Source organism: Lepisma saccharinum, unplaced genomic scaffold (genome assembly GCF_977018435.1).
Source record: "Lepisma saccharinum unplaced genomic scaffold, izLepSacc3.1 HAP1_SCAFFOLD_184, whole genome shotgun sequence".
Taxonomy (NCBI): domain Eukaryota; kingdom Metazoa; phylum Arthropoda; class Insecta; order Zygentoma; family Lepismatidae; genus Lepisma; species Lepisma saccharinum.
In genome coordinates, this window is record NW_028142981.1 from 353810 (window position 1) to 381408 (window position 27599).

At 37.0% G+C, this 27599-nt stretch overlaps 1 protein-coding gene across 1 annotated transcript; it reads right to left on the reverse strand.

Moving 5' to 3' along the window:
* Positions 1-4591: 4591 nt before the first annotated feature.
* LOC145982467 (uncharacterized) lies at positions 4592-9616 on the reverse strand. Its single transcript, XM_083115938.1, has one exon. It carries the CDS (start codon positions 9614-9616, stop codon positions 4592-4594), a length of 5025 nt encoding a protein of 1674 aa, XP_082972064.1.
* Positions 9617-27599: the final 17983 nt, after the last annotated feature.

Consider the following 27599-nt stretch of genomic DNA (forward strand, 5'->3'; position numbering starts at 1 on the left):
AGGTGGGTTGAACTTATTTCTTAGTTTAGTTTTGCTTTACATCATATTCCATCATCCAGTAATTTAATCGCAGATTTTCTTTCAAGAATGTATGATCATTCTCAGTACGATACCGATGATTTAGATAAATCTGAAATTGATTCTGTTTGTTTAAATTTATGAGGTTTTCCCACATTGTTAAATTCCATTTTGTCTGAGCAAGATAAAGATGATGAGATAAATGTCATAAAGAACAAAATCAAGGCCAATGAACGATTTCCTAATCATTGTGTGCGTAATGGAATTGTTTACAAGAAAACTAGAAATAAATGACAGCCATTCAAAGTACTAGTTCCCAAACACTTAACTGAACCGTTAATTCAATATTATCACACCAATGCTATACATAATATATATACATAATATAATTCCAAAGTGATCGTTCCAGACTCGTGCATTGCTCTCTTACTGGAAAAAATATTATAACAATGTCTCTGAACTTGTATGAATCCATGTAAGACGTTTCGAAAGCGTTTGAACAATGTACTCTCCATTGTATCATGGTTGCTAAACGTCCACTTTGCCAATGGGTTGTATTGAATTCCACTGCAGGATCGGAACCTTATTTCCTTGGAAAATTTAAATTCGATACAAGTTACGTATTGTTCCATTGGAAACAAATTCCTTAACCGTATTTAAATTGATCCGGAAAAATATTCCTGCACCGTCTCTTGGACCGGAATTGAATATATTTAAAATTCTTGGACCCTTAAAAACGCTGCTTTAAATACGGCCATGACGAGAGGAGAGAGGCCTTTCTGAATAATTTAGTATAGATGAATTAGATAGAATGGAAATAAAATACTAGTGCAAGCATGCATGTAAAACAAACCAGGAGTTCGAAAACTTGAAAGTTTCTAGCAATTTCGATATTTTCATTAAAACTTTCCCTTTTCACCGGTAATTGAACCTGTATTTCTCTTCACCAAAGGAATTTCCCTTCAGGTAGCAACACTGCATTTATCACGCGTGACACAGAAACAGAAAGGAGCAAGCACTGCCAACACTGTTTCCAGCGGAGATACTGACCACTAAGGCCGGTGTACAGACAGAACGTACCAGCGACAAAACGTACCACTCAAATAAACACCTACCTTCAAAATATTTACTCCGCGACAAAACGTACCACTTCAAGGAAATCGCTTGAACATGTCAGACATTCAAATACGGTGCGCTATCTGCCACCCATTTGTAAAGTCTTCAATGATGCTCAGTTAGATGTGAAGAGGCGTATGCAAGAGGCGAAGAAAAGGGTTCGAGAGGAAGACACGCAGATTACCAAGATTTACAACGATACTCTAGGCAACCTACACGACTAAGGTGAGATTAGGTTAGGTTAAGTTAGGTTAGGTAAGATTAGGTTAGGTAAAGCTAGGTTAGGTTAGGTTAGAACTGACATAACTAAAATAAAGATCGAAAAAAAGACGAAAAGATAAAATAAGAAAAATGTGGACGACAACTTAACTACAGCTGATTTTAAACACGCAAAAATAGCTATACCTATATACATTATATAGAAATTTTGCCAGTCCAAAGCCTGGATACAGTGTGATGGAAATCAGCAAAACTAGAGAAAATCGAAAAATCGTAATTTCGGTAAATGGTTTTTGATGCCGTCCCATCAAATGGTACGTTTTGTCGCATCGCAAATATTTTAAGACTCATTAGAAGACCCTTTGCAGGTAGCAGGTCAGGTGGTAGGTACTTTTTGTCGCTGGTACGTTTTGTCGGTGGTACGTTCGGTCGCTTATTCCTTAGGCCATGTGTTCTTAAGTAGCCACTCGCACACGTTTCTTCGGTTCCCTTGCCCTTCCCGCTTACAATCACCGAGGAAACCAGGTCGTCAAAACGGTGCGATTGAGAATGAACAGAAACCAGTCCTTAAGTTCATTATACAGCAATTTTCACGCTCGAAGTGGCCGTGGAGCGCCAGCTAAACTCTGTCCCAGCTAACCGTGGAGCAGGAAACTAAGTCTCTGCGCAAGTAGTGACGCGAGACTTCCACCAAAGAACACGTGAGAGGAACGGAATTGCGTGGAGTGGATTGGGGGAAAGCGACTGCAGTTACCAGCCTTCCCACCAGCGTTTACTGCTTTGCTCTGGCCAATCGATTTCCTTCGCTTCTTTGACACTTTGCGCGGCCTTGCTCCACAATTAGGTGGGACAGAGTATAGCTCGCCGGGAAATAAGAACATGTCTGCTGGATTCAACATCCGCGTGATTGGAACCGCTAGCTATGCAATGAAATACGCTCGTACGACTGACAGTTACAATTAAAATGAGCACGTACCTTGTTACAAGAGCTGCTGGAAATGATGTCCTCCTGCATCCACACATATTCGGCGCATTTATAGAAAATTTTCACTAACACGTATCAGTAGTTTCTCTTCCGAAATTGCTTTAGTTTCTCTCCTGATATTTTCTTTCACATATATTAATGGTGAATGTACAAATAATTAGCGCTGAGCTGATACCGATGTCAGTGTGTGGTACCGTTATCGGCAAGTATCGGTTGAAATTTCCCCACCAATACCTTCCCATACCATTGTTTTTGAGTCACTAGAACCAAAGCCAAGAGCAACATTTGTCCTTCTCAAAAGTTCGTTCACTCTTTCTTGTGGCAGATTGGAAGAAGTTCCGAGCATTTAATCTTTCGGAGAATTAATGAACAAACCTCCACTCTCCTGGGAAGCAGATGATTGGCAAGATCAAAGGCATGGGAAAAGGGAAAACAGCACACAAACTTCTCAGCATAGCACATAGAGGCGTTATTTTAATAACTGTATTTGCATTATATTTTTACATCGCTTTTCTCCCTCTCCAGGTTAACCCAAACGACAAGAATGAATAGTGTTTACATGGAACTGAAGAAGAGACACAATCCACTGTTTATTCTTTCTCTTGTAACTGAAACACATTAGAAAGTCTTGCACTATTTCAAAAACCTATTTTCTCTAGGTCTACAGAGAAGTTAACATAAAAGATTTCCAAATGTCACTCGACATTTTAAAGTGTTATAATGCTACCTGAGAATAATTTGTGAGTTATTTCATGTAATTAAAGAAATGTGATATTATGAGTTAGTATGACTTAGAACTAGCCTTTATTATTTTAAAATCGAATTTTACAAGTATCGTTATCGGCATTGTATCAGTGAGTATCGGCGAGAGTATCGGCATCGGTATCGGCTCAAAGTGGTATCTGATCAGCCCTACAAATAATACATGAGAAAAGTTGATTTACCGGCAGTAAACATTGTTACATGGAAACACCACTCGCTGGTAAATTTGAAAGGAGACATTGTCTTAATCATTTCCAATTCTGTCGTGTATTAATTGCCGCGTAGGATTGAGTGTGATGTTTACTATGTGTCGCAAAATCAATTACCATTCCTCTTTGGTGTGTGATTATAAAAGTGATGCAAAATAGATATAAAGTGCGATTGTACAGAAATATAACAGCCATTAGTGGAACATAACTCATACGGTTTTCTCCATAGAAACCACCGTATTCTTTTCGGTGTAATATTAAGAGAAATGCCAGTTCCCTTAAATGCATATGAATATATACTGTATTTACGTTTATATAAATATACTAGTAGTGTAAAAAATAAAATAAACTTTGGCCACCACAGCGTTTTATCTTCAATGACTAACCTGCGCTTGCACAGAGGTTGATGTGGTATGACGTATGTAGCAGACGTTCGTTCGTGAAGCTCTCAGGTAAATACGTTAGGCGAAGGCTGTCTGATGCTCATTTGTGTCAAAAAAGAACTGTCTCCTCCACCACAACAATGCCCCCGCACACCGGTCGCTCAAGGTGAACGGATACCTCGAAAATAACAACATTCATATTCTTCCGCAGCCTCCATATTCCGCGGATATGGCCCCAGCTGATTACTACCTATTTCCGAAGATGAAATAGTTGCACAAAGGGCGGAGATTCGCGTCAAGTGACGAAGTCAAGACGTATGCGACCCCCGCTCTGAAGGAGGTGACCAAAGATGACCTCCAGTGCTGTTTTGACAATTGGTATGAAAGATATAACTTGATAATTTTAAAAACAAGACGCTGCAAATAGCTGTTGCGCAGCTTGTCGGGGAGCGAGCCCCGTTCCGATTTGTATCCAAAAACTTTCGGTGGTTGGGTAGGTGAATTTGCAAAGGACACTCACCATATGTAAACTACATGTTTAATGACAGACACATAAATTTACATACATTACACATTCCCTGTCACAAAGATGACAAGAGAGAAAACTGTAGACACAAAACGACGTCCTGCAGCCATACTTGCTGCGCACTCGAAGACAAGTGTTGCCAACACCTACTTGGCAAATATAAAGAAAAATGTCTTGGCCGCCATGTTGGATCCAAGTAGATAGTGGGGGCCAACATACCGCCCACCTTGAAATATATAATTTCAAAAAAAAAAATACAAAATACAAAAATAAAAAGTTAAATGGTACACTGAAAAAAAAAATATGAAAACCAATTTTACACATATTGTACACTATAACTATTTGAAATTATTGAATGAAAATGTTCAATTTTTCAATTTTGACAATCATTATTAAATGGCAAAAGACATAGCTTTGCAACTGGTCTTTTGTAATTGCCGGTACTGGTTTTCACTGTAACAGTCCTTACGAGTCCATCAGTACCTGGATGAACGTCACATATTCTTCCAAGTTTCCATTGTTGTGGAGGAAGCTGATCATCTCTTATGAGAACCAAATCACCAACATGAAGATTTTTCTGTTGTGTTCTCCACTTCGAACGTTGTTGCAGCTGGGTGAGATAGTCTCGAGACCAACGTTTCCAGAAATGTTGCATCAAATTTTGTGTAAGTTGCCACCGTGAAAGTCTGTTAAGTTTATATGTGGTAAGATCTCTTTCTGGAGCTGACACCAATGCATCTCCTATCAGAAAGTGTCCTGGAGTAAGAGCTTGCATATCATTTGGGTCACTGGAAATGGCTGTGAGTGGTCTCGAATTTAAACACGCTTCAATTTGTGCTAACACAGTGCACAATTCTTCAAATGTGAGCAACATATTTCCCACAATTCTTTTAAGATGGAATTTCACTGATTTTATTCCACTTTCCCATAATCCTCCTGCATGAGGATTTAGAGGTGTGTTGAAATGCCATTGTATTCCCAAACTGCTCAGATTATTAGCTATTTCTTCATTGTGCTTGCAATTGTTTACAGTTTTTAAGATGTCTTTTAGCTCTTTGTTTGCACCAACAAACGTAGTACCACAGTCACTGTACATGTCACGTGGCTTTCCTCGTCGAGACACAAATCTTCTAAGAGCAGCTAAAAAAGCTGCAGTGGTTGCACTACTCACTACTTCAAGATGAATGGCCTTAGAGGAAAAGCAAATAAACAATGTGATGTAGCCTTTGTAACTTCGACGAGAACGACCACTCATTTCCTTAAGAATTACTGGTCCAGCGTAATCTACTCCACATTGTAAAAATGGCCTATTGACTGTTACTCTTGGTGATGGCAAGTTTCCCATTAGTTGTTTTGATGTGGTGGGATTATATCTATGGCACGTCACACATTTTTTCACCAATTGACGCACTCTGTCACGACCATGAATTATCCAAAATTTCTGGCTTAGCGTTGCAAGAACCAGTTGTGGCCCTGCATGCAAAAGAATAATGTGCTCATATGCAATAATTAACTCTGTTAATCTATGCTTTTTGGGCAGCAAAATAGGATGTTTGGCACTGTATGGAATGTTACTGTGTTTCAATCTGCCGCCCACCCTGAGAACACCTAGTTCATCAAAAAATGGATTTAAACTATGTAGGGTACTCCCTGAAGATATGGGTAAGCCATTGTTAAGAGCATTAATTTCACTGGCAAATTCACTCTGTTGCACAATTTTCACTAACACCAGAAGTGTGTCCCACAACTCTTTAGTGCTCAATGGACCATGCAGTTTGTTAGTTTTGTTGCGGGCATTGAAAACGAACCGTTTACACCAGGCCACTACACGTTGCAGTTTATTTAGAGAAGAATACCTCTCAAATAATGGGTTGTCTTGTGTTGACACAAGGCTTACAACAGACTGCTTCTGTTCTACACTCACTTCACTACATTCTTGTATGTCACACTTGTTTTCAAGCAATTGTAGCTCATGTAAAAATGGAGGCCCTTGCCACCATAAATAATGTGTCACTAAGCTGGAAGGGGTAATCCCACGACTTGCACAGTCAGCAGGATTGTCTTTACTGCTGACATGACACCACTTTATATCACCTTCCTCTTGTATTTTAGAGACCCGATTCGCCACAAAAGTTTTCCAACGACTAGGACATGAAGCTATCCACGCTAAAACTATTTTGGAGTCCGAATAGGAGGTAACAGTTGTGAAGTTAACTGGCAATGCTTTTCGCACATAAGTAATGAGGCGAACCAACAATAATGCAGCACAAAGTTCCAGTCGTGGAAGTGTTATCTTTTTCAGAGGAGCCACTCTTGTTTTTGAGGCAACAAGTTTAACCTGGACTCGTTCATCAGCACAGACACACCTAAGGTAAACAACCGCTGCATAGGCTGCTTCAGATGCATCACAAAACCCGACTAAATGAAGCTCGATACAGTATTTTGGAATGATGCAACGTTCAATTCTAATAGTTTGCAAATTTGGTAAATCACTGCAGTAACTAACCCACTTATCAACTACATTAGTTGGAAGTTCATCATCCCAGTCAAGTTCTAATTTCCACAGTTCTTGTATCAATAATTTGGCTTTCACTGTGGTAGGTGATAGCCAGCCCAAAGGATCAAACAACTTAGAGATCTCTGAGAGGAGAAGTCGCTTGGTCAACACAGAATGCACAATTGGACTCACTACATTAAAGGAGAAATGATCCAAGGAAGGACACCACTGAATCCCCAATGTCTTCTTACAGTCACTGTCATTAAATTGAAACGGCACGTTTCTTTCAAGCAATTCGCTTGGAATACTGTCTAACACCTTAGGATCATTAGAGGACCATTTGCGAAGTTCAAAACCACCTTTAAGTAGGAGTTGGGTTAGTTGATGGTACAGTTCTATAGCACCCTCCGTAGAATCACTCCCACTCAAGAAATCGTCTATGTACACATGATTAAGTAACACATTTGAAGCAAGGGGGAAATCTGCACCTTCATCTTCACGTAATTGTTGCAGACACCTCGTAGCTAAGTATGGTGCACAAGCAGTACCATAAGTGACAGTCAATAATCTGAAGTCTTGAAATGGTTCACTAGGATCCTCTCTCCACACAATTCTCTGAAAGTCTGTATCCTTTCGATTGATTTTCACTTGTCTATACATTTTTGAGATGTCAGAAGTTAAGGCTACTTGATGTATTCTGAATTGTAATATCACACTAATGATATCACTTTGTAACTTAGGGCCAATCATTAAAGTGTCATTAAGAGAAACACCTGTAGACGTTTTACAACTCCCATCAAAAACTACACGAATAGGTGAGGTCGTACTGTCTTTAAATACGGGATGATGAGGAAAATAATAGCTTTCACTAGGCACCTTATGTATTTCTTCAGGGGGGATGAGTTCCATATGTCCAAGTTCTCTATACTCAGTCATGAAAGCATTATACTGTTTACGAAGTTCAGGGGAGTGAGAAAGTCTGCGTTCTTGACTTTTAAGTCTCCTAACTGCTGTTTCTCTTGAAAACCCTAACACCACATAATTATTCTTAAATGGTAAGCTAACTACATATCGACCATTCTCTCGTTGGTGAGTAGCTATGAAATGTGCTTCACACCTTTTCTCTTCTGACGTTAAATGATTAAGGGTTGGCAATGCTTCAAATTCCCAGAAATTTTGTACGTTAGTATTCAAATCACATGACACATGTAAAGATGAGACTGAGTTGGTATTTGCATTACCAACACTACCATCAATTTGCCCTGATAACACCCAACCGAAGACTGTTTCTAATGCTGATGGAGTACCAGGAGGTCCCACGCAGCGTCCACTTCCCAACAATAAAGGAAAAATGTCACAGCCTAGTAAAATATCTACAGGAGCACTCACGTTAAATGTAGGATCAGCCAAGGGTAAGCCCTGTATGTGTGACCAAGTGCACGCCCCTGGTGCTTGCATCTTTGGCAAATTACCTGTAATTTTCTTCACTACCACAGCCCTTACACTGTACAGTTGTGTCTTGCACTTTGACAGAAACTGAACATTGGCTATAGCATTGGCTGTGTAAACACCCCTTTCAGTTATGCCAGAAATATTTATGTTTGTGCCTTGCTTAGGTAACTGCAACCTTTGTAAACATGTTTCAGACACAAAGGACACTTCCGATGCCGAGTCTAGGAGCACACGACAAGGCTGAAAGTAACCCTGTTTGTTTTTAACATTAACAATAGCAGTACATAACAATACTTGTGGTACACCAGAGGTTTTAACTAACTTGTTTTCTGCAACATGAGACGACACTTGAGGGGGAGAGGAACTGGTCGACTGCCCATTCCTGTTAGCCTTGTCAAAATGAATTAAAGTATGGTGATATTTTCCACAGACGCGACACCCGTTTGATGTACATACTCTTAATTTGTGCTGTTCAAAACAATTAAAGCAAAGCGCCTTCTCTTTCACAAAACTGTGCCTTTGTTGCACGGACATTTGAAGAAACTCTTCACACTTGTGTAGTTTGTGTTGCTTGGTGCGGCATTTCGGGCAGAAGGAAACAGCTGATGTTACAAAGGAAGAGGTTGAAGGCTTATTATGACTCACCGGCTTCCGCCGATTGTTGTTTTCACTTGCCATTGACGACAATGCACGCGCACGCTGATCTAGGAACTGGATCAACTCGGAAAAACTAGGCACTTCTTGCGACGTGAGAGAGAGTTCCCATTGTTTTCTTGACTCAGGATCGAGCTTTTTTGTTGTATGATAAACAAGAATCGCGTCCCAAGATTCAACAGGTACACTGAGCACCTTTAAAACACGAATGCACTCATTTGTAGTGTCGATAAGACGACGTAAACTTGTGTGCGAGTTCTCATTCACTTGCGGCTGATTCACCAGTCGCTGGACAGTGTTGCTAACTAATTCCCTCTTGTTAGAATAGCGGTTGTTGAGCAACTCCCACGCATGTTGATAGTTTTCATCTGTCACTGCTAACGATTGTATAAGCAAGGCAGCCTCGCCCTTGAGAGAAGCCTTCAAATACTGAAGTTTTTGTGCACCACTTAAGTTCGCGTTTTTATCGACACTTGCACTAAACAAATCATGAAAACTTAGCCAGTCCTCCAGCGATCCGCTGAAGGAAGGAATTTCCAATCTTGGTAGTTTCACGTCACCTACATGTTGCTGGGGTGGGCTGTCACGTGAGGATGACGTCACTGATGTAAGACTTCCTGATGCCGTTAATTGTGCTGACCGAAGCTTGTAGACAATTTGATCAAGTCTGTCTTCTTCCACACCTAATTCACCTTCATATCTTTCGAAGTCACTAGCGTCCCTTGCAGCAAGATCAATTAATAATTGTTTGCAGTCACTTGATAGTTGCGTCGCTTTATCACCACACAAAGACATCGTGGCATTGTCTAAAGTCCCGGAATTGACACGATTCTCGAGACGCGTAATCTCACGTTTTAGCACTGTCTTTGCTGCGAGAATTCGCTCCATTTTTACGCGTTCACGAACCGCGAACCGACCGAAAATTGGCAAACCGGATTGCACTACACGCTGGTAACGAAAGATGCTTGTTTAGGCCAGCACCACGCCTTGATGACGTCAGTTTCTTTGTTCGCGTCTCGCGGGCGAGGAACTAACGAACGGAAAATACGAAAAGTGTGATAAGAAGTTCTGTGTAGAGACTGTCTTTGTCACACAAATGCACACTCACAGTCACAGTTCACAAATATGCATGTAGAAAAACACAAAGTCACTAGAATCACTTTCACAGAATGTCACAAATCCGGCTATGGAGGACCATGTCGGGGAGCGAGCCCCGTTCCGATTTGTATCCAAAAACTTTCGGTGGTTGGGTAGGTGAATTTGCAAAGGACACTCACCATATGTAAACTACATGTTTAATGACAGACACATAAATTTACATACATTACACATTCCCTGTCACAAAGATGACAAGAGAGAAAACTGTAGACACAAAACGACGTCCTGCAGCCATACTTGCTGCGCACTCGAAGACAAGTGTTGCCAACACCTACTTGGCAAATATAAAGAAAAATGTCTTGGCCGCCATGTTGGATCCAAGTACATAGTGGGGGCAACACAGCTCAAACCACATTTTCCCTCTCCATTCTCCGCAGCGATGTTGGTTGGTAGTGTTGCAACCTGGAGGGTGCGGAATGGTCTGAGGATTTTGAACGAAATTTGTATTCGCTTTTTCCTGGGCCGTTTTCTACATGTCGAAGTAAAGAACTTCAGCTCACCTTTCGCAAAGACTCTTTTCCTTCCTTTAAAACTTTAACTCCCCGATGGGGCGGTGGTAGCGTCGTCGCCGTGTAATCAATTGATCCCGGGTTGGATTCCCGGTGGAGGCACACAGTGGTTCGGATCCTACTTTAAACTGTACGTCCAGTCCCGATTGGCCTTACTGTGCATAAAGTGGACTTAAAACAACAAATCAATCCAATCCAATTCTTTTAAAACTTGAGAAACCAACGATTTAGATACTCCGTGGCGGCACTTGTGGACTCGACAACATTATACTTATGTTTATTTAACTCCTTCTGATTTCGCAAATATGTTGCAACATTGTAAACAATTTCTCTGGCCTGTCCTCTAAGGGGCTTTCCAGAGCAGATTGTGGATTTTGTTGGACCCGGCATGATTTGATTTTTGCATTTCAAAAATATGCAGCCAAGAGTAAAGAGCAAGAACATTTCAATGCACAGCCAAGCGTGTTATCAGATTGCCTTCTTGTAGTGATTGTTGTACGATAAACAAAATAACCTCCACCCCACTCGCCTTAAAAGAAAAACAGACCACTGGTCGAGGTCGCATTCAGAAAGTGAAGTCACTCGCCCAGTAGTTTCTCTTCGTTATAAACGTTAACGCGCGTGCGTAATACTACAGTTGACGATCCGTTCACCGCTCGCATTTACAAAGACCGGATTAAATCAAATGAACCGCTGATAAACTGAAGTAGGTATATTGGATACGTTCAAATCAGTACTTGGTACGAGGCCTATTATTTTTATTAATTTTAGCACAGTGGAAAACCTATTTTGATGATTTTTTGTCGATTTTATACTATTGCAAATCTGTGATTTTTCATCTCATACTTCGTACGAGTGTAATAATTTATTTCGAGTTAAAGTACGTAACGCCTACACCTACCCACACCTACACCCACCCACACCTACAACTACACATACACCCACGTACACCTATACCCACCTACACCTATTTACTTCCGGTCCACTTCCGGTCCACTTCCGGTCTACTTCCTGTCTACTTCTGGTCTACTTCCGGTCTAATTCCGGTCCACTTCCGGTCTACTTGACAGGCACCTGTTGAGTTTTTCCAGTTTTCTTTTTAAGTATACAAGTACTTATATTTTGCCGGTTCAAAGTAGTACTTGGTACGAGTCCTATTATTTTCATTAATTTAACTACAATGGAAAACCTATTTTGACGATGTATTTGTTGATTTTATACTATTGCAAATCTGTGATTTTTCATCTCATACTTCGTACGAGTGTTATAATTTTTACGAGTTAAAGTAAGTAACACCCACGCATACCTACGCACAACTACGCATACCCACACCTACACCCACGCACACCTACACCTACACCTACACCCACGTACACCTATACCCACCCACGCACACCCACGCCCACCCACGCAATGCAACAAGTTCTTACGCAATGTTTATGCAACAAGTTATTACGCAGACCCGTATCTAGCGTGTTATTGGTTATGACGTAATGGGTGTCTTTTGATTGACTTACTGTTTCGGATGTTTTCATCCGCGCTTAATTTAAATAAAGGGTTTTCGTATTACAGATCAGTCAGTATTGTGAGAGTGTTTGAAGAGTACGGATGTGTTGTTGCAGTGTTAAAAGTTAAGCATTTAATTTATTTTAAAGCTACATACTATTTATTATTTTTAAGTTTAAGAAAGTGTATCAAGTGATTTTTTTTCATAGTAATTTCGATCAGATTGAGGTTTGGTGTATTTATTAATTTTTTATACTTAGTACAAATATATATTTTATATATAATAAAAAAATAGCTAATATAAAATAAAACGTCATGAATATTTTTGGGTTTAAAAAAGCAACAACATAATCAGCCTGTAGAGAGAATTCCAGTAAACATGGATGTATTTAGAGAAATTTATCATCAATTGAAAGGGTTACTTCTTGTTCACTTGAACAGCATTTGGTCTCATGTTGACAACGATACTGGAAAGCACTTATTTGTATTTAATAATAGCTTATCATCATATAAGTCACCTGTTAGTGGGAAAATTCAAATAAACGTTTCTCCACCCAATGCGGCAGTTTTGCACATAGGTCGAAATTTGTATAGAATTAAACATAGTACATTACTTCCTGATACGTCTTATGATGTGGAAGCTGGTGAATTTTTGTATGCTGAGATAATTGGAGAGTATGATAAATTGATTCCTCTGTTTATCGAAATATGAATAATCTATCCTCTTATTAATATATAAAACACCTAAAAAAAAAAAGACATGGATATATTTGGTAATAGAAGGCGGCAGGAGATTCCAGATAATTCAAGCGAGATTGCTAGTTTAGATGTACGTCTAAAGAAACTGAAATCAGATTTACTCATATTACAGAATTCGCTAAACATAAATATTCAAGCAGAGATTAGAAATCTTCAAACTCAACTGATTGATCCTATAGTAAAAATTGATGGGGAACTTAAATCTTTGCTTGAGAAATATACTAATTTAGCTTCAATAGATAATCTTCAGAACTTAGGAGAGAATATTGCCAACTTGAAGAAAGAACTTGATAAATTTAGACAAATCCAGAGAACGAATACCGAGCAGCTGAAACAGCATATAAATGACCAGGCAAATAGTATTCGTACCGAACTGCAAACCATCATCCAGAATATCAAAACTCAAGAAGAATATGAGCAGGTAAATGCTAGTATTGCTAAATTGCAAGAACAGTTTCAATCTTTCTACATTGAAAAGTATCAAATCTGAATTACAGATAGATGAACTGCATACAGCTAGAACAGAAGTTCAATCGAAACTACAGACATTGGAAGATTTTATCAATAATTTACCTTCATCTTCTGAATTAAATGCTATTGCTCGGAGCGTTGTCGGCATCAAATTACAGTTGGAGACTTATGAAGATTTTGGGAAGATACAAGGTACCATAGCTCACATAGAAAATACTATGGCAACTATGAGAAATGAGCTAACAAGTGTACAGGAAACTCTCGAATCAAAACTGCCTGGTATTACTGATATTCTAGCTATAGTTCAACAGCAAGTTACTAAGCTTGAAATCTTGAATACTGAATCAGAATTATCACATTTCCATCATCTTATTGACGACATTCAGAGTAAATTAGAGACACTGCAACAGTCTACACCTACGCAGGATGACATAACGCAACTGCAAGAAATTTTGAAAAATGCAGCTGATGCAACAGAACTCGATGCTATAAAATTAACTCTTACCACACTTCAGAATACTGTAGCTGCTTTGCCTACTTCTCAGGAAATCAGAGCTATGAAGAGAGCAGTAAATCGAATTTTAAAATCTGAGGATATCAAAAACACTCAAGCAGAAATTCCGCAAATCAGAGAAACTGTTGCTACTCTCCCCAACAATCAAATAATTAACGAACTACATGCATTATTTACAGAAATCAGAAGTCAAGTACACGATCTAGCTACCCAGAGTTCTAAATTGAAACTTGTAGAAAATTTACAAGAGATTATTTCTAATATTACGTTACAAATTACTACTCTTGAAGCAAGTCAAGAATCTGCTTTATGAGGTTTTGCTACTCAACTTCACGATCTCAAAGAGGAATATAAACAACTGTATGTTGATGTAAAAATCAAACCTAGCTACGATGAGTTGGTTCGTACTATCAACGAACACTTGGAACCGGTATTAAGCAGACTAGATGACGTAGATACTCGTCAATTTTATTCTATGGAAATTGTTAGGTAACAAAGTGTTCCAAATGCTCGAGGGCACTGGGCGTACGTCAATGCTGGCAATGTTTACAAATTATATCCGTACACTCAGGTACATGAATTTTTTGTTGATGGTAGTTTACGATTTCTGAAGTTTAGTTTTCTAAAACATGGAAAAAAATATTGAAGTTCCTCAGTTTACTATAGTGCGAAAAGATGGTATACACAAGGCAGTTCAAATACCTATTGCATACTAAGATGAGTCTAAAAATAAATATAAAGTACATAACGACGAACAATTATCAGTTTTTGATATTGAAATTGGTGCCAAGCTAGTATTTGACATAAAGCGATTATACCCTGAGGACAATCCATTTTATGCGATATTCTCACTTCGAACTCGATGTCAAGACAAGATATAGTTCATGAATTACACAAACCAGCCCGTCGCAATTACAAGCGATTAAGTGTAGTAACGAAAGGTGTAAATGAATTCTTCCAGGCTGATCTGATCGAGATGGCCCCCCAAGGGGGACTAAAAAATTTGGATAAGATAAATCATGGTTACATATATATGCTTACAGTTATTGATACCTTTAGCAAATATGCATGGGCTGTTCCCATAAAATCCAAGACTGGTACTTGTGTTACCGAGGCTCTTAAGTCGATATTTAGTGAGGGAAGGATACCAAAATATTTACAAACAGATAGAGGGAAAGAATTTTACAATTCTACATTTGCTAAGTTAATGCAACAACATAATATTAAACATTATTTACATACAGTGATCTGAAAGCTAGTATAGTGGAACGATTCAACAGAACATTAAAACATCGCATGCGGAGACAATTTACTCTACAAGGCAATTTTAAGTGGGTGCAAATTTTACCCGAGCTAGTTCATGATTACAACAATACAGTACATAGTACTATTCACATGAAACCTGCTGAGGTAACCAAATCTGATGAGCAACGATTGATTTCTACTGTTTATTGTAAAAGATATACATACACTAGCAAGAAGCCAAAGTTTTAAATAGGGGATCAGGTAGGGGTTAGTAAATATAAACAGTTATTCGAGAAGGGTTTTACTAAAAATTGGAGTACGGAGTTATTTTCAGTGGTTCACGTTTTACCAGGGAATAGAAATACATATATCATAAAAGATAATCATAACAAAATATTGAAAGGGAGATTTTTTGAAGAGAAACTTAGTAAAACAAAATATCTAGATACATATCTAATCGAGAAAATATTGAAGAAGAAAAATAATAAATTGTATGTGAAATGGCTAGGTCTGCCAGACAAAAGTTGGATAGAAGCAAACCAGGTGATTCTTTGACACCAACATGGAATGTGGTACAGCGTTTAGCAGATGTAGTGGAAACTAATAAAAAAAAATGTAGAGTTGTTACCTGATAACATAAGATGCCTCATTGCAGGATAATCAGGTTGTGGAAAAAACACTTTGCTGGTTTATAATTTCTTGCTTGCCCCCAATTGGTTAGATTGGAAAAATAGACACTTGTATGTATTCTCTAAAAGTTTAGAACAACCGAAATACCAACAACTCATGAAGTTGTACGAGGGACTGGGCATAGCTACATTTGCATCAACAATAAAACCTCTCGACCAATGTTTGAAAAATTCTGTTGTGGTATTTGATGATGTTATTCTGGAAAATGAGAATGAAATTAGACATTTTTTTACACAGGGTCGTCACAAAGAAATAGACTGCTTTTATTTAGCTCAAACTTATTCCAAAATTCCCAAACAATTACTACGAGATAATACAAACTTATTCTGTTTGTTTCGTCAAGATCATACTAATTTGAAACATGCATACGATGATTATGTGGGAGGAGACTTAAATTACAACCAATTTTCAAAATTCTGTTCATCTTGTTGGAACAGCGACGATTTTGGATTTGTTACCATCGCCATGACTCGGAAACCTAACAATGGTAAATTTAGAAATAAAATAAACGTTGAAACGATATAAAATAACCATTAATCAAAAAAATAAATATGACGAAACGTAAAATAGAAGATAATTCGAAATTACGAGAGTACTTGTCCAAACGTTTCAAAGGTTTGAAATCAGAGAATCGAGGTATATACGAACACCACAAGCGTCAAGACCAACCTATTATCGATGCAATCAGTGGTCTCGGTAAAGAGATTAAGAGTGTTACAGAACAAAATAAAAACCTCATCAATGAATTGGTACCTCTTACTGCTAAAACGTATGCAGATTTCCCTCCTATGCCATTATCCAGCATCCACACTCTTCTGGTATTTAAGGAACCACCTGCTAAAGCAGCTATAGAAGAATCAATTTCAATTTCAATTTCAATTTTCCTTTATTAAAGGGCGAGGTTCAGCCTGTGGCTGTTCTACCACCTAACCCCGATGGATACATATATATACTAAATACATTCTACCTACTAAATGTTTGTACAATAACAAACAAGGAAGAAAGAGAGAAACATAAAGAAGACACAAAAAGAACAAATACAAAATTGAGAACAAAGCCTCGTCTACACACTAAAAATAATAATAATAATAATAAAAAGATTGAAAACAAATACACAAGGATACACAAATTAATTGACACAATTGTGCTTGGTGTGATATGGTTAAGAATAATACAAATTAATATTAATGTTATGTGTAAAAAACATATAAATGTTCTTAATATGCGAGAAAGGACAAAATATTGTTAAGGGTTGGCAACATGTAAGGGGAAAAGTAAACAAGCAAAATGAAGATGAAAATACTTGTTATTAGGAAGTTGGTTCAGATATGCGAGCTATTATTCGTGAGTGCTGGAACACAGATATTGTTCATTTAACAATAGAGTTTTTAGTTTGTCTTTGAAGTTGTTGCGATTAGTGAGGGACGTCATGGAAGGAGGAAGTTCATTCCACGCTCTTGCAGCTGAATACGTAAATCATGATTCGAAAAGCACTAGTGTGTGCTTTGGAAGTTCAAGTTTCGATTTTCCCCTTGTTTGTAATCATGTATTTCCCTTCTGAATTTTAATTTCTAGAATAGGTTTCTAGGTGTTTTGGTTTGTAAAAGATTATGAATAAAACAACACAGATGTAATTTTCGGCGTCTGGTCATGTTCAACATTTTGTTTGCGTTTAGGGTTGGGAGGATATGATCGTATTTTATTATATGGTACACGAAACGGTAACATGAATTTTGGACTTTCTGGATTTTGGTTTTGTTTCGAACGGATAGATTTGGTCCGAAAATTACGTCGCAGTAGTCCAGTAAAGGAAAGATAAGTGATTGGATTAGTCTCATTTTAATCTCTGTTTTTAGGCATTCTTTTAAGCTGTACAGCGATCTTAGCACGGCGTAAGCTTTTTTAATTTGTTCTTGTACATGAATATCCCAGTTAAGGTGTTCATCGAAAATGACGCCTAGATTTTTCACATTTGTTGAATAAGGAATTATAGCTGTGTCTAGTTTGATGCATATCTCGTTAGGATTTATCAGAGAGAGACTATTTCGGGAACCAATAAGAGAGAAAGTTGATTTTTGTGGGTTTATTTTTAGACCGTTACTTTTACACCAGGTATTTATGTTGGATAAATCATCATTGAGCAAAGCTAAGGCTGCATCTGGCGATTTCGGTGGAAAAGGAATTTGTAGTTGAGTTTCATCTGCGTAAAAATGAACTTTACTGTGATTGATTACGGTAGGTAAGTCGGCTGTAAAAATGGTATAGAGGAGAGGGGCTAGAATGGATCCCTGTGGGACACCAGTTTCCAATGGCAGGGTGCGAGAGAGAGGGGGCGTGGCAGCGTTTATGAATACTCAGAGAAAATCGAGTTGGGTCCCTTGGCAAGGGATTATTTGAGTACAGGAAAATTCAAAAAAGATGAGGTATTTGGTTTGTATCCAACTAAGGAGGGAAATGAAGGTGTGGTATGGGAAATTGGAAAGTCTAAAGTAACATTCGAAGGGATAACATAAAAATTAATTTGGGTGGGAGAAACAGCTGGTCCAGATATCCTGGTACCGTAGGGCTATGGGAGCTTATTACCAAAAAACAACCAAAAAATTTTACAGAAGATGATTATCAAAGTCATTCTGAAATTTTGACACTCTCTGATTCTCTGTACCAAAATAATGATGCCAGTCAAAAGTGAGTGAAATCGAGCAGTGGTGATAAATACAAAAATCTGATCAAGTCTATCTGGAACCAACTCAAACCGGTAGTGGTATCAAGCAATACAATACTCTACCTAAAGAATTTGTGTGGGTAAACGATGTTAGAAAACTTATATATAGGTTGCTAGTTATAGCAGGGGAGGAAAATGCTGGGAACAATAATTTCCATAATGAGAAAATGGGTATTGTAAACATGATTAGTGACAAATTAGCTAATTTTATTGTAAACGATCCTAAAGGTATAGGATACTTAATTAAAATTATCAATACTTTACCTCCTAAATTCTGGAATATATCAGAGGGTCGAGGTTTAGTGAATGATATTATTAATAAACTTCCGTTCGAGTTACACGTACCTGGTTACCAATATTGTGGTCCTGGTACAAAACTTGAGAAACGAATAGAAAGAGGGGACAGGGGTATTAATCCTCTGGATGCAGCTTGCAATGAACATGATATTGCTTACAACACACACAAAGATCTGAATGCTTGTCATGTGGCTGATCAAAAACTGGAAGAGGCAGCTTTTGGAAGATTAATATGCAGAGATGCATCATTGGGTGAAAAAATAAAAGCGTTGGGTACAACTATTGCTATGAACTATTAGGGTGGGTTTGTAATATAAATACCCTGAAAAATAATAATAATAATAATGAAACAACATGAAACCAAAAGTAGTTGTATACCAAATACCATATCACGATCTTAAAAATTTAAAGCTTAATTCAATTTTAACTAAAAAACAACAAGAAAAGAAGAGGCAATGTATAGTCAAAGGAAACGGAATTAAATTATTACTCAGTACGCCACAATTAAAACGATTGCAAAATACAAGAAAGAAAAAATAAGGCAGAACTAGAAGAGCAAAAGTGTCATAATCTTGCCATGGAGAAAAAAATAGGCAAAGGTGTGAAGTCTAGAGCACTCAGAAAATTAAAAAAAAAAGAAGAAGCACTCACGAACCAAGACATTGAAACTTTAATTAAAATATTTAAAATTAAACACTTCAGGGGAGTTTTCATGTCTGATTCTCTCCCTAAAGGTAGTCCTCACTTTCGAGAATGTGGCGTGGTGAATTTGGATAAGTCCGAAAATGTTCGTACTCACTGGATATGCTATTATAAACAAAATGAAAAAGCTTTTATTTTCGATTCTTTCGGAGGGGTACCCCCTACAGAATTAATTCGTTACTTGAAACATGTTAAAATTTATTACAACGACGATCGTATTCAAGATTTCGATCAAATAATATGTGGCCATGTTTGCATTACGATGCTCAGAATTTTAAATAAAATACCAAACATCAAATTAAAAGATTTTCAAGAAGCTGTATTATATATTAAATATGGAAATTTTCCATCTCTCCAGCGAGACTTCGGTTTTGAAACTACATCTTCAAAATTATATTATCTTTCCAAAATCCATAGCTCTGTGAGCATTCTATAGTATGTATCTGATACCGAATGTAACTACCTACAACAATACTATATTAGTAGGTAATGAAATAATAATTATTCCTCCTGGACAGTATAACTTATCTACTTTACAATTTGAACTTCCAACCACTGTCTTGCTTTCTCAAAATTCTGTAACACACAGAGTAGAGATTGTAGCTACCAATAAAACAGTGGACATATCTACCATGGGAGAACTTTTAGGATTCGAGAACAATAGCAAATTAGAACCAGGTATTAGGCACGTAGGTAAATTTATAGCAAAATTCTTAGCTATTGAGACATTGCATATTCACTGTAATATTGCCAAAGGTATGATTATCAAAGCATAAGAAAATTCGATTGGCAGTCACAATGAGACAGGTATCATTGCTACATTTAAACCGAATTCGAAATTTATGGAACCTATCTTCTATTCCCCAATCCCACCAGTCTATTTCCCTGTTTCTATTGATAAAGTTAATTACATAGAGATAACAATTACGAATGAGAAAAATGAGATCATCGATTTTGCCGGTGCTAATAGCACAGCGATTATAGAAATTAATATTTAAAATATATAAATAAATACCAAGATGGAAAATATTGAGAGTTATGAATTACAGTCCTTCCCTCCAAACAGGAGGACATTTGAAAATTTGAATCAGCCCAATAAAGAGATACGGTATGACATCACGGTGGGGGATGGGTTTATTCATCCACATAGATCTGATCTGTATATAAAATTTGATATTGTAAAACAAAGTAATGGTGAAGAATATCCAGCTACTGCTAATATAAAACTTGTAGATAATTTTGTTCCATTCTTATTTTCTCAAATTGAAGTCAGAAAGCATGGTACAGTGATTGACAGGATTGATTGTCCTGGAATTACATCCACTACAGTGGGGACATTGAAACTGTCCAAATCAGAGAGTGCATATTATAAAATTGGTGGCTTCGAAGCTGGAACAAAAATTCAAGCAAAAAGTCACACAGTACTGTTCCCCATGAGATTGCTATTTGGATTTTTCTCTGATTATAAAGAAATTATGTGGAAAGGTGGTTTGAGTGTCATATTTCGCAGAGCACCCAATGATCATAATGCTATCATGAGATACAAAACTTTAAATGCAGATGGAACAGCTAATAAGGCTAGTTTACCCGAAGCTGCGAAATGTGTGATCCAGTCTATGGAGTTGCGAATGCCTATAGTTGAATATGAATCGAATTATGTTCTCAAATACAAAGCCAACATTTTTAAAAATCCTGAAATTCCTATTCAATTTTAAACTTATCAATGCATACAGAAGCCTGTGGAGGGTAAATTGTTTGAATTTGACCTTACTAATCAGTTCCAATCTTTGCAATATGACATGCCAGAGTTTGTAGCTGTGCTGTTTCAAACAGGGAGAGATGACAATCAGGAAAAAGATAGCAGCCAGTTTGATAATTGTAAAATTAAAAATGTGTATCTGAAGAATGGCAGACATGAAGTATTTCCTCGTGAAATATATATTTTAAACATTACAGAACAAGATTATTTAAAATTATATGAAGCTTATAGTGCATTTAAAAGAGTAACTGAAGGTAACATAGATATGTATTATAATCCAGATGAGTTCATAATTCAGAGACAAATTTTTTTAATAAATGCATCAAAAAGAAAATTGGTAGTTATAAATGATCGAACTTATATTAAATTAGTATGTGAATTTCATGAAACTCTATCTGAAAATACAATATGCAGTGCAATTTTAATTGTGGAGAAATCAAATATTTATGATGTAAAAAATGAAAGAGTGATAGAAAAATTTTAATAGGAGAGAATAATATATAAAAAATTAGACTACGTGTAGGTATTTTTTTTGTTCTTTTCAAAATTTTGGTTTGATGTTAGGTTTATATTTTTTTCACATGTGTTGAGTGCAATTATTATTAACTTCTAAACTAAAGTGTCCCCAAGGCAAAGTATGGATTCCACACTCGAGAATACACCTCTTGTCGTCGTGTGGATCCAGGGCTACTTTTTTTATTTTATTCGTTGTAATCTCATGGTTTGAGCTTTGTATTCTATTATCCTCTCGAAGTATTCTCGACTGTGAAGAAAGGCAATCAATATAATCCTGGAATGTTAGTTTTGTTTTCCACGGTATCTTTTCACGTTCCTTTTGCTTTCTTCGTGACGCTGCTCTCTGTTCTGAATGTATACATCTTCGAACGCAAACCAGCAAACTTAACAATAATATCACCGTTACATTCATCTTTGAACTTACCGAGAACCTTCTTGTTGTGGGAAGGAATTCCAAATCTGTTAGGTTGAGAGTAGGAAGAAGTGTCGAAATACCCAAGCATGGAAGGATGTTTGTGTTCGGTGTCTATGTACAAAATTGACAGCTTATTATTATAGAAGGGTTTCATAATATTATAATGAAATTCGAACATGTACAGTTTTGACAAGTCGAGAACTGTTGCACCAACGTAAATATAAGTTTTCTGAATTTTATTAATTTTATATCTAGATTAAAAAGTGTTAAATTCTCGTTGTAAATTTTTCGCGATTTGAATCTAGGATCAGATACCAATTTTCTACATTTATTATTATCTGAAACCAATTTTATGTCTATATGCTTTCTGACGTTCTCCATCGTTTTTCCATAAACGGCATTATTCAATAGTTTATAAAAATATTTATCTAATTCTGAAATGGCAGCTGTTCTGTGTCTCATGTTGGTCTCAATGTAAGATTTTAACCATGAAGAGTGTTTGAACTTGAGAATTCTTCTTACATTTACTACCTGAACACCCTTCCCAATAAAAAACTGGAGATTCTTGTAGTAGACGACATATCTCTCTTTTCTCTCTAGAGTTAACATAAGCTTGCTTTGATTAGAATCAGGTGGATATTTAATTTCTGGAGCCGGAGGTAAATCGGAAAAAATATCATGCAAATTATTTGGAAATTCAATGTCTACCTCAATGAACAGACCAAATTCACAATCATCGATCGATTAATATCAATTGAAATGGGATCTATCCACTCGAATCCTCCGTATGGAAGTTTTTGTATCATTGCGAAACCGTAGAGATTGTTTACGTCAGCGTAAAATATGTAATTCGATGGTCGATTTGCATCGTATTGATTCCCAGACATGTGAATATTGTTTGCCTTTGCATGTCTCTGCACCATCCCCCCACGTATCCCTCTTTCTATAAAAAGTAACATGTCTACATCCGATATCAATTCCAACTTGATCCTGGTCTGGAGCAACATAGCAGACCACGCCATACCAGGAAGACTGTAGAAGTATGCTGGATCTAATTTATAAATATTTATTGCTGTTTTTCTGAATACCTGAAATACATCAGCAAGTGTTGTTATGTCTAATTTGAGATATGCATCGTGATAATCGCCAAGAGTATTGCATCTCAATTCCTTCCATATTAATTTCGCATGTTTGTATTCTTCATTCGGAATTCCGTTTTTTTTTCAGTTGACTGAAGAATTCTTTTTGAGGTGGGAGAGTGTCATCGTCAAATTTAGATTCATCGGTTACATATTCGTAAGGATAAATGCCTTTACGTTTAATCAGTTCTACGTGTATGTTGGGGAAACTAGCTTTTGTAATTTTAAGTTGTTCGTCAGTAAGTTTACTTGCTAAAGCATCGAGACTTGCCGATAGGAATCTAAAAGAATCTAGAAACCTCATCTCTATGATTTCATTCGTTCCTGGAATTTTAACTTTCTTACTTATAGAAATATAACGTTCTTCGTTTTGAGAGAATATCTATTTTTTGCATATCGTATCCAAGATTCATAATTAAAAAATGGAAGTCATAATTGGATCCATTGTGAAAAAATATTGGTACGAATTTAGGCATCTGGATTTTGAGGTTGCAGGCGTTATAGATTCCACTAATGTAGTTTCCGGTGAAATGATTATGGTGAAATACTTTCAGATCTCATCCGTGAAATGTTGATCAAACACCGGACACGTTTCAATGTTATTGTAAGATTGAAGTTCATCACTAGATAATGGAAGCATTGATTTCGATTGGCATAAAAGGCTGCAAATTTTCTCAACCTCCTCCACCATCTTTTTAAAAAAGAGTTCAATAACATTCGGTCCGCGATATATATATATGGTTTATCTATCGTATCCTGCCAAACAACAACATATCCAAAACTATTTGGATCATGAAACTGGTACGGTGTAGTGGAAGAAAATTCGGGGTCCGGATCGCAATAAGACAATTGTTTGAGAAAAGCCTCAAAGTCTGCGATGATAATGGCCGGATGTTCCAACAAAGCCTTGTGCATTTTAAATTCTTGGAATTCATTTGCTTTGGGCATCAACATGCGAGCCGGTCTGTTGACTCCACAGTAGATTTTATGTTCAGCAAGTTTTTGTTTGGCAATTTCTTGATTTTTGAAATGTTGGTAATTACGTCGTTCACTATCCTCTAATACGGTTAAACACCTTCGACAAACTTCGATGTGAGCATGAAACTTGGTTGTTTGGCTTCTGACCAAGCGGGAGAGTGAACGAATTAGCGTGTAATGATGAACATCATCGTCAGCAATGAGAAGCAAATTGATTTCCACGGCTTCTTCGTTAACAATATTACTTATCCTAACAGGATGCACAAAATTCTTACCTGAAGTATACGAATATACATTTATAGCTAATCGTTTTCCTTCTCCATTTCGTACCCTGTTTTCAAACTTTGTTATGTCTGAAATAGCAACAGGGTATTTGATGCCTGTCATAGCATATTCAATCTCGTCTACATATTGTGTGTAATGACTAACCTGTTCCGGATGATTTGAACAATTAACCGGGTGAAGTGCTGCTAAAATGCACCACATAAAACACTTATTGTCGGTGTTATAAATGTTCAGCACAGCTCTCTTATGCTGAATTTCTACCGGAAGTGGAACGTAGCTTGAAGCAGAAAAAGGTGTAAATTTGTTTACATAAGCGATTCATCTGTGAGGACTTCTACATAAAGAGCAACCTGATACCTTAGCCTCGAATTCATCATGTTTCCTAATCAATTCACTAGTAAGATTAGAATAAAAAATATTCAAATTATTAATGTCTGCCAAATAAAGAACTTGGTTTTTCTTTTCGTGAAAAAAAATATTTCTTGTACCATCGGTTTTCTTATATTTACAGATTAGATCAACATATACTTTTATGGAGTTGTTTTCCAGTTTATTTTTCAAAATATTTATGATAGATGTTCTAATTTCACTCAAAAAACTAGAAATATCACAGCCTCGTTTCGAAGTAAAAAGAAAATCCAGGAGTTGGTTGTTGAATGCAGATCTAATTGGCTTTTGGTCATTAGACATCTTAATTTGTTTGGAAACAGAAGCTTCAGTTTCAGGATGATCAATTTTTCTTTTCAATGTTCCATGTCCGGTTGATGCAATGCAAATTTTCATGTGTTTACTTAAATTAGTAATGCTAATTATTTTTCCACATTGAGTACAAGGCTTAGAAGGTAACGAACGATTTATTGTTGAACCTGTTTCGCTACATCTTGCCCTATCTTTGCTAATATTAGTTTTGGAGATGAATTTCCCACAAATAGCACATTCGATGAACTTAGTAGATGACATTTTTTTTAATATGCTTTAAGTAAATAACAATAAGACGCAGAATCAACTCAAAATTCAATAAGATTGTATTTACTAAAAAAACACTTTTAAACTTACGATAATTGATAGAAAGTAACTTAAAAAAACAATAGTTATAATTATAATTATTTTTTTCACCTCTGGTATTTATATATAAATTTTCTCGGGAAAAAATACAAAATTCAATACAAATACAAATTCATACAAATTCAATCTGTGTGAAAAACAACTTGAACCCCTTCAAAATAAAATAATTGTAGCTATTACGATAAAATTATCAGCTATGTTATTTATACAGAATTTGCGGAGACAACAAGTAACATCTGATCACATCAAAACTCAAACTGATCGAAATTACTATGAAAAAAATCACTTGATACACTTTTTCTAAACTTGAAAATAATAAATAGTATGTAGCTTTAACATAAATTAAATGCTTAACTTTTAACACTGCAACAACACATCCGTACTCGTCAAACACTCTCACGATACTGACTGATCTGTAATACGAAAACGCTTTAAGTAAATTAAGCGCGGATGAAAACATCCGAAACAGTAAGTCAATCAAAAGACACCCATTACGTCATAACCAATAACACGCTAGATACGGGTCTGCGTAATAACTTGTTGCATAAACATTGCGTAAGAACTTGTTGCATTGCGTGGGTGGGCGTGGGTGTGCGTGGGTGGGTATAGGTGTACGTGGGTGTAGGTGTAGGTATAGGTGTGCGTGGGTGTATGTGTGGGTATGCGTAGGTGTGCGTAGGTATGCGTGGGTGTTACGTTCTTTAACTCGTAAAAAATTATAACACTCGTACGAAGTATGAGATGAAAAATCACAGATTTGCAATAGTATAAAATCAACAAAAACATCATCAAAATAGGTTTTCCATTGTTGTTAAATTAATGAAAATAATAGGCCTCGTACCAAGTACTACTTTGAACCGGCAAAATATATGTACTTGTATACTTAAAAAAAACTGGAAAAACTCACAGGTGTCTGTCAAGTAGACCAGAAGTGGACCGGAAGTAGACAGAAAGTAGACCAGAGGTAGACAGGAAGTGGACCGGAAGTAAATAGGTGTAGGTGGGTATAGGTGTACGTGGGTGTAGGTGTACGTGTAGGTGTAGGTGTGGGTAGGTGTAGGCGTTACGTACTTTAACTCGAAATAAATTATGACACTCGTACGAAATATGAGATGAAAAATCACAGATTTGCAATAGTATAAAATCGACAAAACATCATCAAAATAGGTTTTCCACTGTGCTAAAATTAATAAAAATAATAGGCATCGTACCAAGTACTGATTTGAACGTATCCAACAAACCTACTAACTGATATGAACCGGCACCGACAATCTACACAATAAAAGTAGTTTGTCATATTTGTCTTAGCTTAATTTTGCTGAGTTGGCACCACTCGTAGTCTCAAGACCAGACCAGTACGTAGAAGAGTGGTGTGGAGGATGACGTAAGAAGAAGTGCTCCACAGCGATCTGCGCATATCGGGACTTAACTTGTCAGGCTGTAACAGATGTTCTTCACTGCCCAAGGTCATTGCTTTGAGGGTGGTGTTCTGTAAAAGGGTGTAGTGTATGTGTAATAAATGTTAGAGTGCATAAAGTGGACTCGAAAATATCAAATCAAAGCATTCGCATGATTACTTCTTAGGATATAGGTTTCAAGATATATCCTAGACTCGACATTTGGACAAAAACACAATGATTCACATAAATGCAAGTATTTCTACATTTTCAAGCTCGAGGTTTGTTTCCAACGCCCAACAGTTTTCACATTGTTATTTCATTAGCTCTCCTACCTGCTTAACCTCTCTATCAAAATCACAACCCATTGTACAAGTATTTCACCACAAATGGCAACCAAAGATGCACTAAGACCCACACCAAGAACAACAAAAGGACCTTGAAGATGGTTTAGAGAGATGCCAACATTTTGTGAACTTCCAGTAGGTTTACTCGTGAATAAGTCATCGTACCACTTCTCGGTTAGACCAGATTGAACCATATTCTGAATAAAGAAATTCATTTTCGTTAAACATGGAAAACCTATAGGTACAGTCTTGGACAGTTCTGCGTTGTAACGACCCTATTGAAGAAACACTCAAGCAAGCCATC